Source organism: Struthio camelus, chromosome 1 (genome assembly GCF_040807025.1).
Source record: "Struthio camelus isolate bStrCam1 chromosome 1, bStrCam1.hap1, whole genome shotgun sequence".
Taxonomy (NCBI): Eukaryota; Metazoa; Chordata; class Aves; order Struthioniformes; family Struthionidae; genus Struthio; species Struthio camelus.
In genome coordinates this window covers 98956879-98970494 of record NC_090942.1, presented here as the reverse complement: position 1 = coordinate 98970494, position 13616 = coordinate 98956879, and the positions used below count along the sequence as shown (strand labels likewise).

The 13616-nt window shown below is 36.8% G+C and overlaps 1 protein-coding gene across 9 annotated transcripts in view; it reads left to right on the top strand.

Moving 5' to 3' along the window:
* SENP7 (SUMO specific peptidase 7) overlaps positions 1-13616 on the top strand; it is a 42300-nt gene that overhangs the window by 16526 nt on the left and 12158 nt on the right. For 5 of the 9 annotated variants that reach the window (XM_068907116.1, XM_068907102.1, XM_068907135.1 and 2 more), the window contains 10 exons: positions 3334-3452; positions 4262-4419; positions 5378-5732; positions 6316-6473; positions 7458-7604; positions 8404-8437; positions 9292-9465; positions 10628-10890; positions 12029-12162; positions 13386-13502. In XM_068907116.1, the coding sequence (XP_068763217.1) occupies positions 3334-3452; positions 4262-4419; positions 5378-5732; positions 6316-6473; positions 7458-7604; positions 8404-8437; positions 9292-9465; positions 10628-10890; positions 12029-12162; positions 13386-13502 (1659 nt within the window). The remainder of the gene's footprint in view (positions 1-3333; positions 3453-4261; positions 4420-5377; positions 5733-6315; positions 6474-7457; positions 7605-8403; positions 8438-9291; positions 9466-10627; positions 10891-12028; positions 12163-13385; positions 13503-13616) is intronic. The other 4 variants (XM_068907109.1, XM_068907143.1, XM_068907124.1 and 1 more) reach the window with 1 other exon arrangement.

Here is a 13616-nt window from a genome sequence, read left to right as displayed (position 1 = left end):
CTGTTGTTGCTTAAATTAATCTGACAAAGCTGAATTTTAAAATGAGGGAGTTAGAACAGTTTATTAGTTTATTAGGTTCTCTCTTAAGTCACTTTAAAACTACTGCAGCTATTTTAATAAGTAGTTCATAACTGTAGACTAAGGGTGTGTTTTTTGTTTTTTTTTTGCTACAAAATCTTCAAGATCTATAATATCTAGTACCCCAGTTTTCCACTCAGTATTGTTTTGAATGATGACAATGCCTGTATTCATAAAGAAGAAGACATGAAGTTTTTTGTATGTAGCTCTCTAAATCTCAGAAACGTCTTGCATATTTTTTCAATTTAATATCTGAAGGGCAACTGTTGAGTTTTATGCTAAGCAACAGTGGTTTAGACTCTTCAGTACTGAAATAGCTAATGCTACGTAAAGATCTCTTCTGTGTAACCCCCTGAAGAGAATAATGCCTCACGACAAAAAAAAAAAAAAAAAGTATTAAGGACATAGAGGGAAATCAGACCTTTTACATGAGTATGGAACTAGCTCTATATTAATTGAGGTTAAATAAAGTCTCCAGTTTCTCTAGTTCAGTTTGTCTTTCTGGGTAAAAAAGATCTGAGTCAGTGTTTCAGTAGTTGGTGTACTTAGCTTGCTTTAGACTTGAGATTGTTCATTGCATGGAGGATTAATTTTCTGTTTCTGTGATGTGCTTTTTTAGTACGTTAAATAAAAGTGTTAGAGCTTTTTGATAAGACTTGTTTTTAGAAGAAACCAGCATAAAGATTTTTTTTTTTTTCCACAAAGTGACCAGCATATTAATACAAGCTCTGACAGATATCACACAGGAAGTGGAGAACTTAAGTAGTATTCTAAGAAAGACTTGTTTTGATCCTGATTATCTCCCTATAGCTGATGTCTGTGCATAGGACATTCTTGGCACTGACTCTTTTGGGGCCTCCTCTTTTGGAGCAGAATAAAAGGCTCCCCCCCTTATAATGTGTGTGTACACACACATATGTACACGTATGCACCCCCATACTGAGATTCTTTTGTGTTATCAGGGTAGCCGGCGTGCAGCTTCTGTTTCATGGAAAATCATACCTGTTTTATAGTATGGAAATCTCAGGTTAGTCTAAGAACAGGGTAGTAACAAGTTAACTTTTCCCTATTAGCTAAAATTTCCTGCGAGTTCTCTGTCTCCCTCCTTCCTGTGGATGTTACAGAACTGATGGGTTTTGCATTCCTTGTTCACTGCAACCCAGTGTAAAATGCATTTACTTAGATCACTACTGACCCATTAATATGACGAATGTGAGGTTCATCTTAAACATAAAGAAACTGAGGGTGGTTTAAAAGTGTTTCATACTTGTTCATCATAGTTGTTGAGAATACTTCAGTATATATTTCCATAGTTTCTTAGGTCGTGCATGTGCCTGTAAAGTGGTGCATTTTAAACTGAGCTAGCATCAATGAAGATTAGAAGTGAAAATAAAGTATGTAGAATTTGTGTCTAGACTATGTTTAGATTATAGCTGAAACATCCCTATTGAAATATTTCCTATTTCGTGTTGAAATGCCTGGATTGTAGTGTTGATGCTGAATGCTAAGAAGCACTTAATGATTTTAGGTGTTTTTTTTTTTTTAAAACAATCAGATCAATATAGTTGTTACGCCAGCAACTATGTTTACATTAAGAGATGTACATAGCTTGCAGAACCCTGGAGTGAGGTTATTCCAGAATTAGAGCTACCAGATCTCTAGAAGACCCTATCTTATTCAGGGCACAGAGTGAATAATACTGTTTATTGAACAGTTTTTATGTATATGGCTTCATGCATGATTCATTGTGAACTGAGAGAGAATTACTAATTTCTTCATGGTGTTTATATAGTGTTTATTACTGTAGTGTCCGAGCACTTTGGAAATCTTTATTCTATTATATTTATATCTTCACAATATTCCCAAAGAGCAATGATACTCCAATTTACAGATATGACACTGAAGAACAGGCACCTGTTTAGAAAGTGTCTTAACAGTTTTGGATATCTAATTAGAGATGTCAGGAATCTTCTTTCCCATGGTTGATGGAATTCTTTACGAGTCCAAGCTCAGCCATCAGTGGTATAAGTCATTACGGTCATTAGCTAGCACTTTGCAAATTAGACTGCAAGATTGTAAGGTAGGCCTCCTGTAACACGATGAAACCCAAAATCATTTTGGGTTAAGTGAGGTGACAAAAAGAGGAATGGAAAAGGTTTTCCAGAGCAATGTTAAGTTATTTTATCCATGAAATCTTCCTTTATTTTCTTGCTTTCTTTGAACTCCCACAGTGAATGAAGTTGGTATCATGCAGGTTGGGTTTTTTGTCAATATAACCCTGATAAATTCTCAGAAGTCTTATGCACTGAATGTAATTAAGTTCCTGTGAGAAAGTATCATGTGACCATGTAATTAAACGTGGTATCGTAATGCATACACTTGAAACCAAAGTACAGTTATATAGACTTTTGTCAGCTGTAACTAACCTTCAGAGAAATTGAAAGAGTTTCTGTATACAAGGTCAGACCTCAAATGTAATAATTTCATACTGTTCAGTCTATCAGTACATTTGGGAATATTGATTTCTTTTTTCTCTGTTACATAAAAAAGAGATAATAGGAAAAAAAAAAAGATTTTCTAGCGTGTCCTTTTTTTTTTTTTTTTTTTTTTTTTTAGAATGAACCTACTAGTTCAGCTGAGAACTTGTAGTTTTCCTAGTTTTCCTTACTTTCTCTTCTGTCTCTTCTGTCCTCATTTACATGGTTGTTGTTTGTTTGTTTGTTTTTGTTTTGTTCCCCCCCACTCTTCCACAAGTTGCTGTTTGAGACTTCTTTGAGCAAGGAATTCTCATTTTAGATCTTTTCTTGTTCCAGGAACTTACACAGTGGACTCTATCAGTAGTCTAAATCTAAATTTTAGATAAACTACGTTGCCTCATTCCTTCCACATTCGTGACAAAGGCAAGGATAGAATCAACTAACTGTTTTTCTCTCCTTTTTTTTCCTTCTTCTTGTTACGTGTTCTCGTCACATTTATGCTTTACAGCAAAATAATATTTCAGTGTCTGATGTCAAGCATGTCAGATTTTCATCCTGTGCATCTTTTAGAAGCATCTATTTCGTTAATAATGTCAGAGTATCTAGCTGAGTATTTCCATAAAGTGAACTGAATTAGTCTGCATTCCATTTGCCAAGCTTCACATGCTTACGAGAGAGGCAGAAGTTTGTGACTCTTAACTGACTCTTGTTTCTGTTGGGATTTTCATTCAGTATTCTTTCAAAATAAAAGATAAGTTATAGTTAATATTCTTTACAGGAATGAGCATTGCCTGAGAAAGACAGACGATGGCCCTTGTAAATTGACCGAGCCTTCTAAGGAATCAGAAAGCAATAATTTTGTCTTCGCTTTTAGAAAACGTGAGCTGCAGAAGAAAGGTTTGTAGTGAGCAATAATCTAGCATTTCACTATAAATTTTTGGAGCGTTTTGGAAATATTTAACTCTAGTATTATGAGAAGAGCAAGGAAATAGGGTAATAGAAGGTGTCGCAGATAGGATGTATGTTTCCACAAAATGCAATGTTTACAGATATGGTAAAATGCATCAAATAACTAAAGCTGTGTTTTTAAATAGCAATAAAGCTATGATGACTTGGATATGCAAACAAAAGGAGATTGAAAGAAGCCTCGTGGTACTGTTGTTATAATGCTGACTTTATAAAAAGTCTTTTGTACTCAAGAATGGAGTATATTAGAATGCTCAAATGGTTTGGAAACCCTACTAAAACATTCATGCTATACAACAATATTTGTACGCTCTTCTGAAAAATAATGAGCTCTGTGCTGACTCTCTAGAGGTGAATGTGCCATCTTTCTAACACTGTTTAGCAATATTTACAGATTAAAACGGGGCTTGGAGAATGTTGCATCCAGCAGGGGCTACAAGGAGGATTGTGGAATATAGAACACTAGTTCTTACTTGGAGGGGAGCTATGAATTTGGTTATATCCTTATATTCATTATTTTTGCAATAATTATCTTTACCTGATTATTTTAGGGAACATATTCTGGCAAGCACACCCAATTTAAAAAAGGGAAGAACTCTCTTGTGGAAGCTGTCTGCTTGAATGCATTTTAGTTAAGACATAACAGATGCAAAGAAATACAATGGTTTTTAAGGTTAATCCATTAAATCCATTCGTTCATTTTCTTTTTGCTTCTCTTTCTTTTTTACATTTTGACATAGAAAACAAGAACTATGTTGAAGTGGATAAGAGGAACAAAAGCATGAGCAGTACCTCTCTTAGTTGGAAGGGATCAGACTCCTTTGATTCTGAGAGAAGGAAAAGAAGATTTAGCGATGATTGTAATTCACATATTCCAGAAAAATCACTTCTAACATCTGTAAGTTATCCTTAATTTTGATGCATGTGCACACAGACAGACACACGCTCTTTCTTCAGCAGCAGCAGTAGCAACATCCAAAATACAAGAACCGTAATCGTAACGAGGTTATCTAGGGATACCTTTATACCTGTCGAGGAAAAGGAGTACAGTGATGAATCAGGAAGTGTGACTGTACATGCTTTTTTCCAGTACATCAGACTATGCTCGTTAAAGGCAGAGAGATGAATAAGTGTTTCCTTCAATCAGGAGCATGGAACAAAGCTATTTGGGAAATACGGCATCAGGCCACTGAAGTAAAGTTTTTTTTGGGAGATGGTATGAAACTGATTAGGGACGTTCAAACAAAGTTATAAAGTATACATGGGATTATTGAAATCTTGAAGATGGTATTTTCCTGCCTTCCTCTTCAGTCCATCATCATACTCTCCTTGAAAGTTTTATTCTGATCTGTCACTAAGATCTGAGGGGGGACAAAAAAAAAAAAGAAGTTGAGAGAATTGGTCAAGTACAAGCTGTGATTTATATTCAAGCATTTGAATATGCTGAAGGTATATCTGTTAGCTTGTTTTTAAAAACCCACTGATGTAGGTTGGTACAGAGTCCTGTTCACCTGGTGGACAAATCCATACATTTGCAAAGTAATGAACATTGCTGATTCTTGGTGTTTCAGCGTCAGACTTTGAAGGAGCTGCTAAAAGATCTGACGCAGTTTCTTGTTCAGTTTGAACGGGGAACATAGTAGGCTTCTAAAAGCTTGTTCCTACTACCTTTATGTAGTGACCTTTGACATAAAGTGGGGAGGAGTTACCCTGACTTGAGCTCTAAAGTACAGCTGCATTAAGCAATAATTATTTTATCTAGCATGTTACAAAGACTCAATGATTGCTGATCTGAACTATCCTAGGAAGGTCAAGAGATAAACGTATACCCTGTCTCTGATTCCTTTTTTTTCTAGAAAGAGCAAAGATTGAGTTCAACTCAGTCTCCTGGCTGCAGAAACCTTTGTGAGGATGAACAAAGTCACAGGTCTGCCCTGGTGCGGGACTGTGTTCCGCAGCTATCAGAGATGGGTCATAAAGACGCTTCCACCCACAGCCGTTTAAGGTCTGCTCACAGCTGCGCAGAGGTACTTGGCTCAGAGTCTCCTCCCAGAAGCTTGTTGGAGAAGCAGCTTCCTGCTTCCGATGAGGACACGATTTCACCACGAGTCAGTACCATCAAGAAATTAAAGGTGGATACGTCGCAGTATCTGAGCAAGTTGCGGAACAGAATCTGCAGGGGTAATCAGCCGCTTGTTTCAGTTGAGCCAAGTATGTACTGTATCTGTGTTGCTGACAATTATCACTGATATGCTTAGATCTTGGGAGAGCTCGTGTATGACTGACTAGCTGAATTACATGGAACAAAAGGTTGAGGACAGAGAAAGTATTTTTGTAATGCGTTGTGCAGGTTAGAGAACAGTGCTGACTACAAGGTACTGGAGTGTAGAGGGTCCTGTACTTGAGAAACAGCATGGACAGAAGGATTTTCCAATTCCAGTCCATATTCTACAGCTGATTCTGTGGCTGTGGAAAAGTAAGTTTGTATTTTTAATGATGTTGAGAAAAATATAAACTCTCTTTGTTGAAGCAGGTATGTTGTGGCTTAACTCTTATCTGAATAAAATTTTGAGAACCTTGGGTGAGAAGTGCTAATAAAGTTAAAAAGCAGTGCTTCTTATTATATACACTTGCGTGCGCACAGACTCGGGCTGGGTGGGGCAATGTACTTTGATATTACTTACTAAGGGAGAGAGTATTCTTTGCTCATCTGAAATTTACACTGTACAAAATATTCTTAAAACTGCATCTGGTCTTATATGTATACTCTTTTTTTTTTTTTTCCCCTCTTTAGTTGTCCTTTCCAGTGATGATGAGGATGGCTCTTCTGAACCAAAGTGCATAGAGCCGCTGCAGGATAATATTACTGAAGATAAAGAAACAGACCAAGAGCCTGATTTATCTTTCTCAAAAATGCTATTGGAAGACAGGATGGAAAGTCACACAGAGCAGGTAGCCTAATTTTGGCCTGTGTGTTGTTATGCCAATCCTTTAATTTATTTGTACGACGCATGTTAGGACACGAGTGAAATGCTTAGAGCAGCTATCATTAGTCCTAGCAACAAGCAGTAGCTGTAGTAATTTATTTCACAGATGGAATTCTGGACAGTCTTCAGAGAAAATTTCTGATTGTGACATTTGAGTGGTTCTGTAAAATACTGTGTATTTCATATTTCAAAAGTACATGTTTTGGAAATGTCTAATATTACAAAACAGGAAGGATTAAATAGTAGCCTGCACTGGAGGTGGACATAATGGAGGTACTTCTGTGAAAAGGTCTTTTTCAGACAATTTTTGGCTATTTATCGTAGTTCAAGTGAGTAGTTTCTTCTTGTCATCCAGTCTTTTGTTGTAATTCGGTGCATGGAGAAGTTTAAGAATCTTTGTGGACAGCAGAAAGGGATAGGGTAAAGTTGTTCCCGTTCCTTTATGGGCAGTAGTGGATTTTGAATCTAAAACTATCCGTAAAGGTCATTGCCCCATCTTGGGCTCTGAGTCTTGTGCTGCTATATCTAACCCGGATTTCAGATTTCTCTAATTCTGAAACAAGCCAGAAGAGCCACTGCTGCCTCTTCTCCCAGATGCATCCCTCTGAACTTGGGCATTGAATTGGATCCTGTACCTTTCATATCAAAAGGGAGGATTTTTTCTGTTGCTCTATTGTTTCAGATTTTACTTGTGTTTAGATTGTAAACACAATAAGCACGGGTTGTGTTTTGGCAGTGGGAAGTTCAGACTTGGAGCAAGTTACTGTTCAGCCTTGGAGAAGGTTATCAGTAATGATAGCGATAACCTGCAGCTTTTAATATGGAAATTTTACATGGAAGTTAGGTATGGGAATAAATTCTTAAAAGCATAAAGAGAAAATTCTTAAGGTTACAGGACGGAAATGTTTCATTCAAAGCCCTATAACAAATATACTGCTTTATTTTACAGCTTTTAATGGAGTCAGCTGAAGATAAATGTCCTGTCAGCTTACCTTCTGGTAGCACACCTAGTGAACAGATGAACCCAGCATTGGATATTGCATTTACTAGTCTATACATCGGGAGATTTAGTTGGTCATCAGCAGGTCATGCTAGGGTAAGTTGCATTATTATGGTGACATTTTGAGAATATTTTGAAATGAGATTTTAGAGCAGTTCTCATGGAGTAATGAAAACATTTCTTAGAGATCTCCTAAATTAATGTGCCAAAATCATTTGGAGGGTGAGTTGAAATATTTTTAAAATCAGTGCTTTTAAGTGGAATGTGAGAATTCTACCCTGGAAGAAATGACTTCATTTTTTTGTGCTTAGTATGGTAAGGCAGGAGAAAACTCTCCTCTCGATGTAGATGACAGCCTTCAGCCAAAATGACAATAAAGCATTCTTTATTTAGCTAAATCTTTTTTTTTAACATAGTGGCAGTAGAAGTAGCAACTTTAAAGTTTTTTAATTCAGAAGTTAATGTTGGTAAGATAAAACTCCTGTGTAGGACTGTTTAACTCATATCCTTAATGAATTCAAATAACACAACTGGCAATCTTTATCATGGGACGCCTACACATAGGCTCTTTTTGTCCTGTTTAGCCATCTGAGCGTTCACCATTTTTCTTCTTAAGGAGTCTGTAGGCAGCTCTATACAGTCTTCTGCTTCTTTCTGAGCGTTGAGCACCTGTGCAAGTCAGCTTGTTGTCATTTAGATTCTTTAGTGTGGATTTAGGAGTATTGTGGTAAGTGAAATACACAATGTTGATTATGTGCTTAAATAAGGAATTTTATTTTTCCAATTTATTTAGCTATAAGCAAAGAAGGATGTGCTGATAATTAAGAATTCTTACTTTGTTTTAATCAATTTGTAAAAAGCAAACTCATTTATGTTGTTTTTAATTTTATTTCAGTTTACAATCAGGTATATTATGATCCCATTTCAGGGTAAGATAATTCTGTTTCTTTAACTTTCTCTTAACTCTTAATCTTATAAATACTATATGAAAATATTCTGTGTATGTTTATATTTTGAATATTTTATGTCCTTATTTTATTTGCTTTTACAAAGACATTGAAGCCTCTTCCAAATATAAATTTATCAATAAGTAAAACTTGAGGTCTAGCATGTAAGTTTTCATAACAGAGCAGCTTTTTACACTTTTAAGGTGAACTTGTTTTAAGCGCCTTGCTCTTGCGATTCTGCAAATTTAAGTGATAAACTGCGGTAAACATGACTGTTTATGTTTTTGAGGTGAAACAGCAGTCTTTTGCCGTCAGGGGTTTAGGCCTTCTGCTGTGTCAAACAGAAATGTGTAAGTTGCCCAAGCCAAGAAGAACGTGACTCTGTACATTTGCATTCAGTCAGTTTTCCAAAGGTGGTGTGTGATGACTCGTCGGAAAAGGTTGGGGAATAGTTCTGAATTGACAGATGGATTGATGGAAAGAAAATAGGAGTTGATGACTTGGAATTACTTACAAATACACAAAAAAAATGTTATTAACTGTGATTATTCTGAGCAAAAATATGGTTTTTTTTTTTTCATAAAGAGTTACGCATTTAGATATTTAGCTTTTGGTGTTAAAATTTGGTAACTTTGTTTTATATAGTTTGGAAAAAATGATTCAACTACTAAATTCTGAACACGTTTGATATAGTGGCAGGAATATAATCTGCAAGAATAGTTTTAATACTCTTTGATCATACTTACATCTTACTATGTAATTACTGCAGTGTGTATGCCTTTATAATTATCTATGGCTGTGTAAGGTGTGGTCATTTTAAATCCTGTTTTCTGTAGTGGCTCTTAATAAGAATATTAAGCTGACAGTGGATACCCTGGATCTGAGAAGGTTTGGTCTGTGGAGAAGTGACGGTGGCTGTTCCTCAAGGACAATTATTTTCCTTTGGTTGTCCGCAGATTATGTAGAAAAGATGGAAACCCAATTAGGAAAGTCTATTTTCAGCACGCCATGTGAGTAATCACTCTTCTTAAGCACGATGAAAAGGTCTGCTATTTGAGGTTATTTTAAAGGGGTTGTTTTACACTCACACCTCTCAATATTGAGGAAATCCTATAGCTTTTTAAAGATAAAAGTTGGTCAGTTTTTCTTTTCCGGAACGCCTCTCTCTACTTGTCTCTGGAAGAAAAACATAACCTGATGTGATTCAAAACCACTGCTGCTTAATAAAAAAGACCTTTTAAACTGGATTACGTTGCAATCTGTATGTGGAGGCCTTTTTAAACTAGACTTGTATGTATAGGATACATAAAACAGGATGTTTTTAAGTTTCTTTACTTTTGAGTAACGTAGGTGCTAGAAGAATGGCTTGGAAGATAAATGCTGATTTTTACCTTTGACAAGACTGTGCCAGACCATTGCGTTATTATTAGAGAAAATTTCGACTAGAGGCTAAATGGGCTATTTAGTCGGTAGGGTCTCGTGAGCTGGGTTTACCTGTTTTCCTGGAGCGAAGCTCTGTTAAGAACTGAGTGTAACTTTTGCTCAAGTATTCAAAGACTGGCACAATCCCACAATATTTTTACATTAGCAAAATGATTACAAAATGACCTCTACTGCCGATATGATGTCAGAGTTGCCTTTGTGAAATGTAACGGTTCTTTTACCTATGCAGTCACCACCTCCATGTTATTCGATACTGCACTTTTGGTTTTTTTTTGTTTTTTTATTTTTTTCCAACTGCACTTAATGTTAACTTTGCCTAAGGAGCAGGAATTGTTTAAAGTGAGAGAATGAATTAAGTGTTAGCAGTGAGTTACCTTTACATTTCTAGACCTAAGTTTGTTGAAGTTACCAGTGGCGTTTATAGACAAAGCTCTCAGTGAAATGAGTGGAAACTGAGTATGCAGCTGCATGACACTCTTTTTAATCTTGGGTTTATTTACCTTGATTACACTCTTGTTCTAGTAGAAACCTTGAGGAGTTACTATTAAATTTCTGTGCTTGAATGTTTTATGCCTTTTGAATATGTATAGCAACGTAATTCTTTTGAATTGTATATAGAGACTTGTTGAAACAAATTAAGAGTGACAGTTTTATGGTGTGGAAACCATTGCCACAGTTCTGCTCTACATTCTTACTGTATTAATACTCTCCCTTCTTTCCTTTTTCCAGCCAAATCTAGTGAATTTGTTTTTCTTGAACTATCCCAACCACTCACAGAGTGGGAAGAAGTTAGATTGGCTGAATTAATTACGAATGTTAGCAAGAGGAACAGAGCACCAGATCTCCCTGAGTTTTTGTCTTTGAAGCAAGCTTTACCATTGTTTAAGGATCTTTCTGCTGAAGAGAGCTCTTTTATGAGTTACAGTAAGGATCTACTAAAGCAATGTATGCCGAAAGAGAGTACCTCAGATGTGCATGAGCCTGCATTTCGGGTTAGTGAGTAGCTTTTGCTTGATTTGTTACCGCCTGTTGACATTCACAAATTCCAGTAAATTTTAGATCAGCCAGTTGCCGAGAATAAATTCTTTCTTTATCGATAGCTTAAAAAAAAACCAGTAGCATTAGTGATTTATCCCTCACAATGGGGCAAGGCTTAGCAGTAAAGGGCTAGATTGTGCCCTCAGAAAGATAGTGCAGAGACATTACCAGCACTGGTAAGTGGCAAATAATGAAGTTTTTCGTTGGCTCGTAGTTGTGTATGTTTAGAGCCATAGGGATTCAGCTCCCTTGTGGTGTCTTCAGGATGGCAAGTTGAGAGTTAATGAATGGTGGTGATGGGCTCGTTTCTCACCTGAGCTGCAAGTGAACTGGGTGCAGCAGAACGGAGGCAATAGTGTGTGTAGGAGGAGAGCGCACCTTGCCCATTCCGAATGCTTCTAGATTTTCTAGTGAGGGCTCTGCAGCTTGAAATACCTAAATGATTCCCAAGGCTGCTAAGGAGATGGGACTATGCGTATTAACGTGACAGTAAACCTCCATTTGAGGAGTAAATGTCTAAACGCAACCCCATCCTGTTGTCAGTTCAAAGCTGTATGTGTTTGCTCCAGTCAGTAACAAACACAGAGACCACAGGTCAATCTGCGTATGAAACTGGTAGCTTAAAGGTCGAGTTGCTCTGCTTCTAATTCAAATCTGTACTATTTTTAGAGAGATTCTGGAGAGCTAGATTTTCAAACCTACCAGGCTTACCCAGCTCCTAGTAAGACAGTCTCATGTTGGTGTCCATCCTTTCAGGGCCTGTTTCTCGTCTGAAAGTAATTCTGCCTCAGTTGGCTGAATAATGCTTATAAACTATTTTAGAGAGAAGTTATGAACAAATAAAGACCTGCCAGTATTTTAAAAGAGACATAACGGCTTTTTTTTTTTTTTTTTTGTCTAAGCAGTGGCACATAAGTCTAAATGCTGATGTTTGCGTGTTTACACTTCTGCCCTCCAGCAAGATTCTTCAGTGATGCAGTGTACTGTTGTGGGCTTCAGGCTTGTGGGAAGTTTTTTGTTTGTTCATTTGTTTTTGTGGTCTGTTTTATATAGCCAGTTGTGTAATCTTTTTTATTTGTTTTTTGTTGATAGGAATCAAAACCAAAAGTGGCCAGGCCTAGTTATGCACTTGCAAATAAGCAGAACAGTGGTTGCTATTCCATTTCTCTGTCCTCTGCACTGAATGAAGAATGGAAAGAAGTAAGAGAAACTGGAGCAGTTAAGAAGTATGTATCTTTCACTTAAATGAGAAGGTGAAAATAAAGCAAACTGAATAAACACATTGCTGAAATAAAAGTCCTGCCTTGACTACCATTTTCTAGTTGGTTTGAAAGTGTTGGATGAAAGATGCTATATAAATATAAAATATGACTGAATATGAATGTGGTCGTTGCATGTTTCAGTCCTAATAGTTGAGAGAGGATGGATGTGCCATGGGATGACAAAGAATCTCACAGAAATTAGTTGAATACCTGAACTTTGACTACGGATGGGCTCACATCATGGATACAGGAATGGGAGACCTTGTAGTCTCTGTGAATGTCCACCTAAGTCCATATCAAAGCAAAACTACTGCGAACTTCAGCTGAGCCACTGTTTTTCTCTAAACGATATTTTCTTCACTCTTCTGTTGCATTTGATCTATTCATAACTGCAGTTTGTAATGCAGTTTATTAGTTAACATGAGACCTTGGTTAAAAAAACATTTTAGGCAATGAAAACACATGAATCTGTAATGCAGCAAGAAACTAGGAGACAGCTAGCATTGTGCCTTGGTTCCGTCTGTGTTAGTCTGTTATTCCTCATGCTTTCAGTACGGCAAACAGTAGTAAAGCACATTGCTCTTAAGAACTCCTGCAGTATGCTGTCACTGTTTTTGCTGGCAGTGAGACGGTTGGTTTTGGTTCTGCTTAAGAAATTTTCTGCAACAGCAGAAGTGCTCAGTTCATGGTTCCAGTTAGGTAACATGGATGCTAGTCTAGACTTTTTTTCTTTAATACATTGTAAGTGTTAACTTTAGACTTAAGTTGGGCAGTTCCAGACCACTTACAGTGCATGTGCTGCATGGTGCATAAACCCAAATTTCCTCCTTGTAAATGTGGGAGCCCTCACTGGAGTCTTGATAGGAAATCACTTCTCCTTCATGCCTATTCGGAATCTTTTTCTTCCCATTTTGTACAGCCATTTATCATTTATTTTTATCAAAAAAGGTAGAAGTAATTTCCTTTCCATAGTTTTTGGCAAGACTGGAGGCGGGAGGGATATATTTGTTATGTAAATGCTCTCGCTATTGGAGGAGGAAATGGTAATGGACTTTTGAGTTAGTCAATAGTTTCGAGGACTACTTCAACAGATTTTCTGGAAAATCTTTTAGATTTGGAACAGACATACTAAGAAGAATATATGAAACACAGTTTGCCATTGTTACAACATGATCTGTGTTTTCCAGTTTGATTGTTTATCCACCTCCACCTGCAAAAGGAGGCCTTGGAGTCACAAGAGAAGATCTAGAGTGCTTAGAGTATGGAGAATTTCTCAATGATGTCATCATTGATTTCTATCTTAAGTAAGTACTGGAGATTTAATTATCCTCTTCTTTCACAAGGTTGATGTGATCTTGCATGTAACTGTAAGTGTTGGCCATTAAACATGATATAACAGTTTAAAAAGTAATGATATG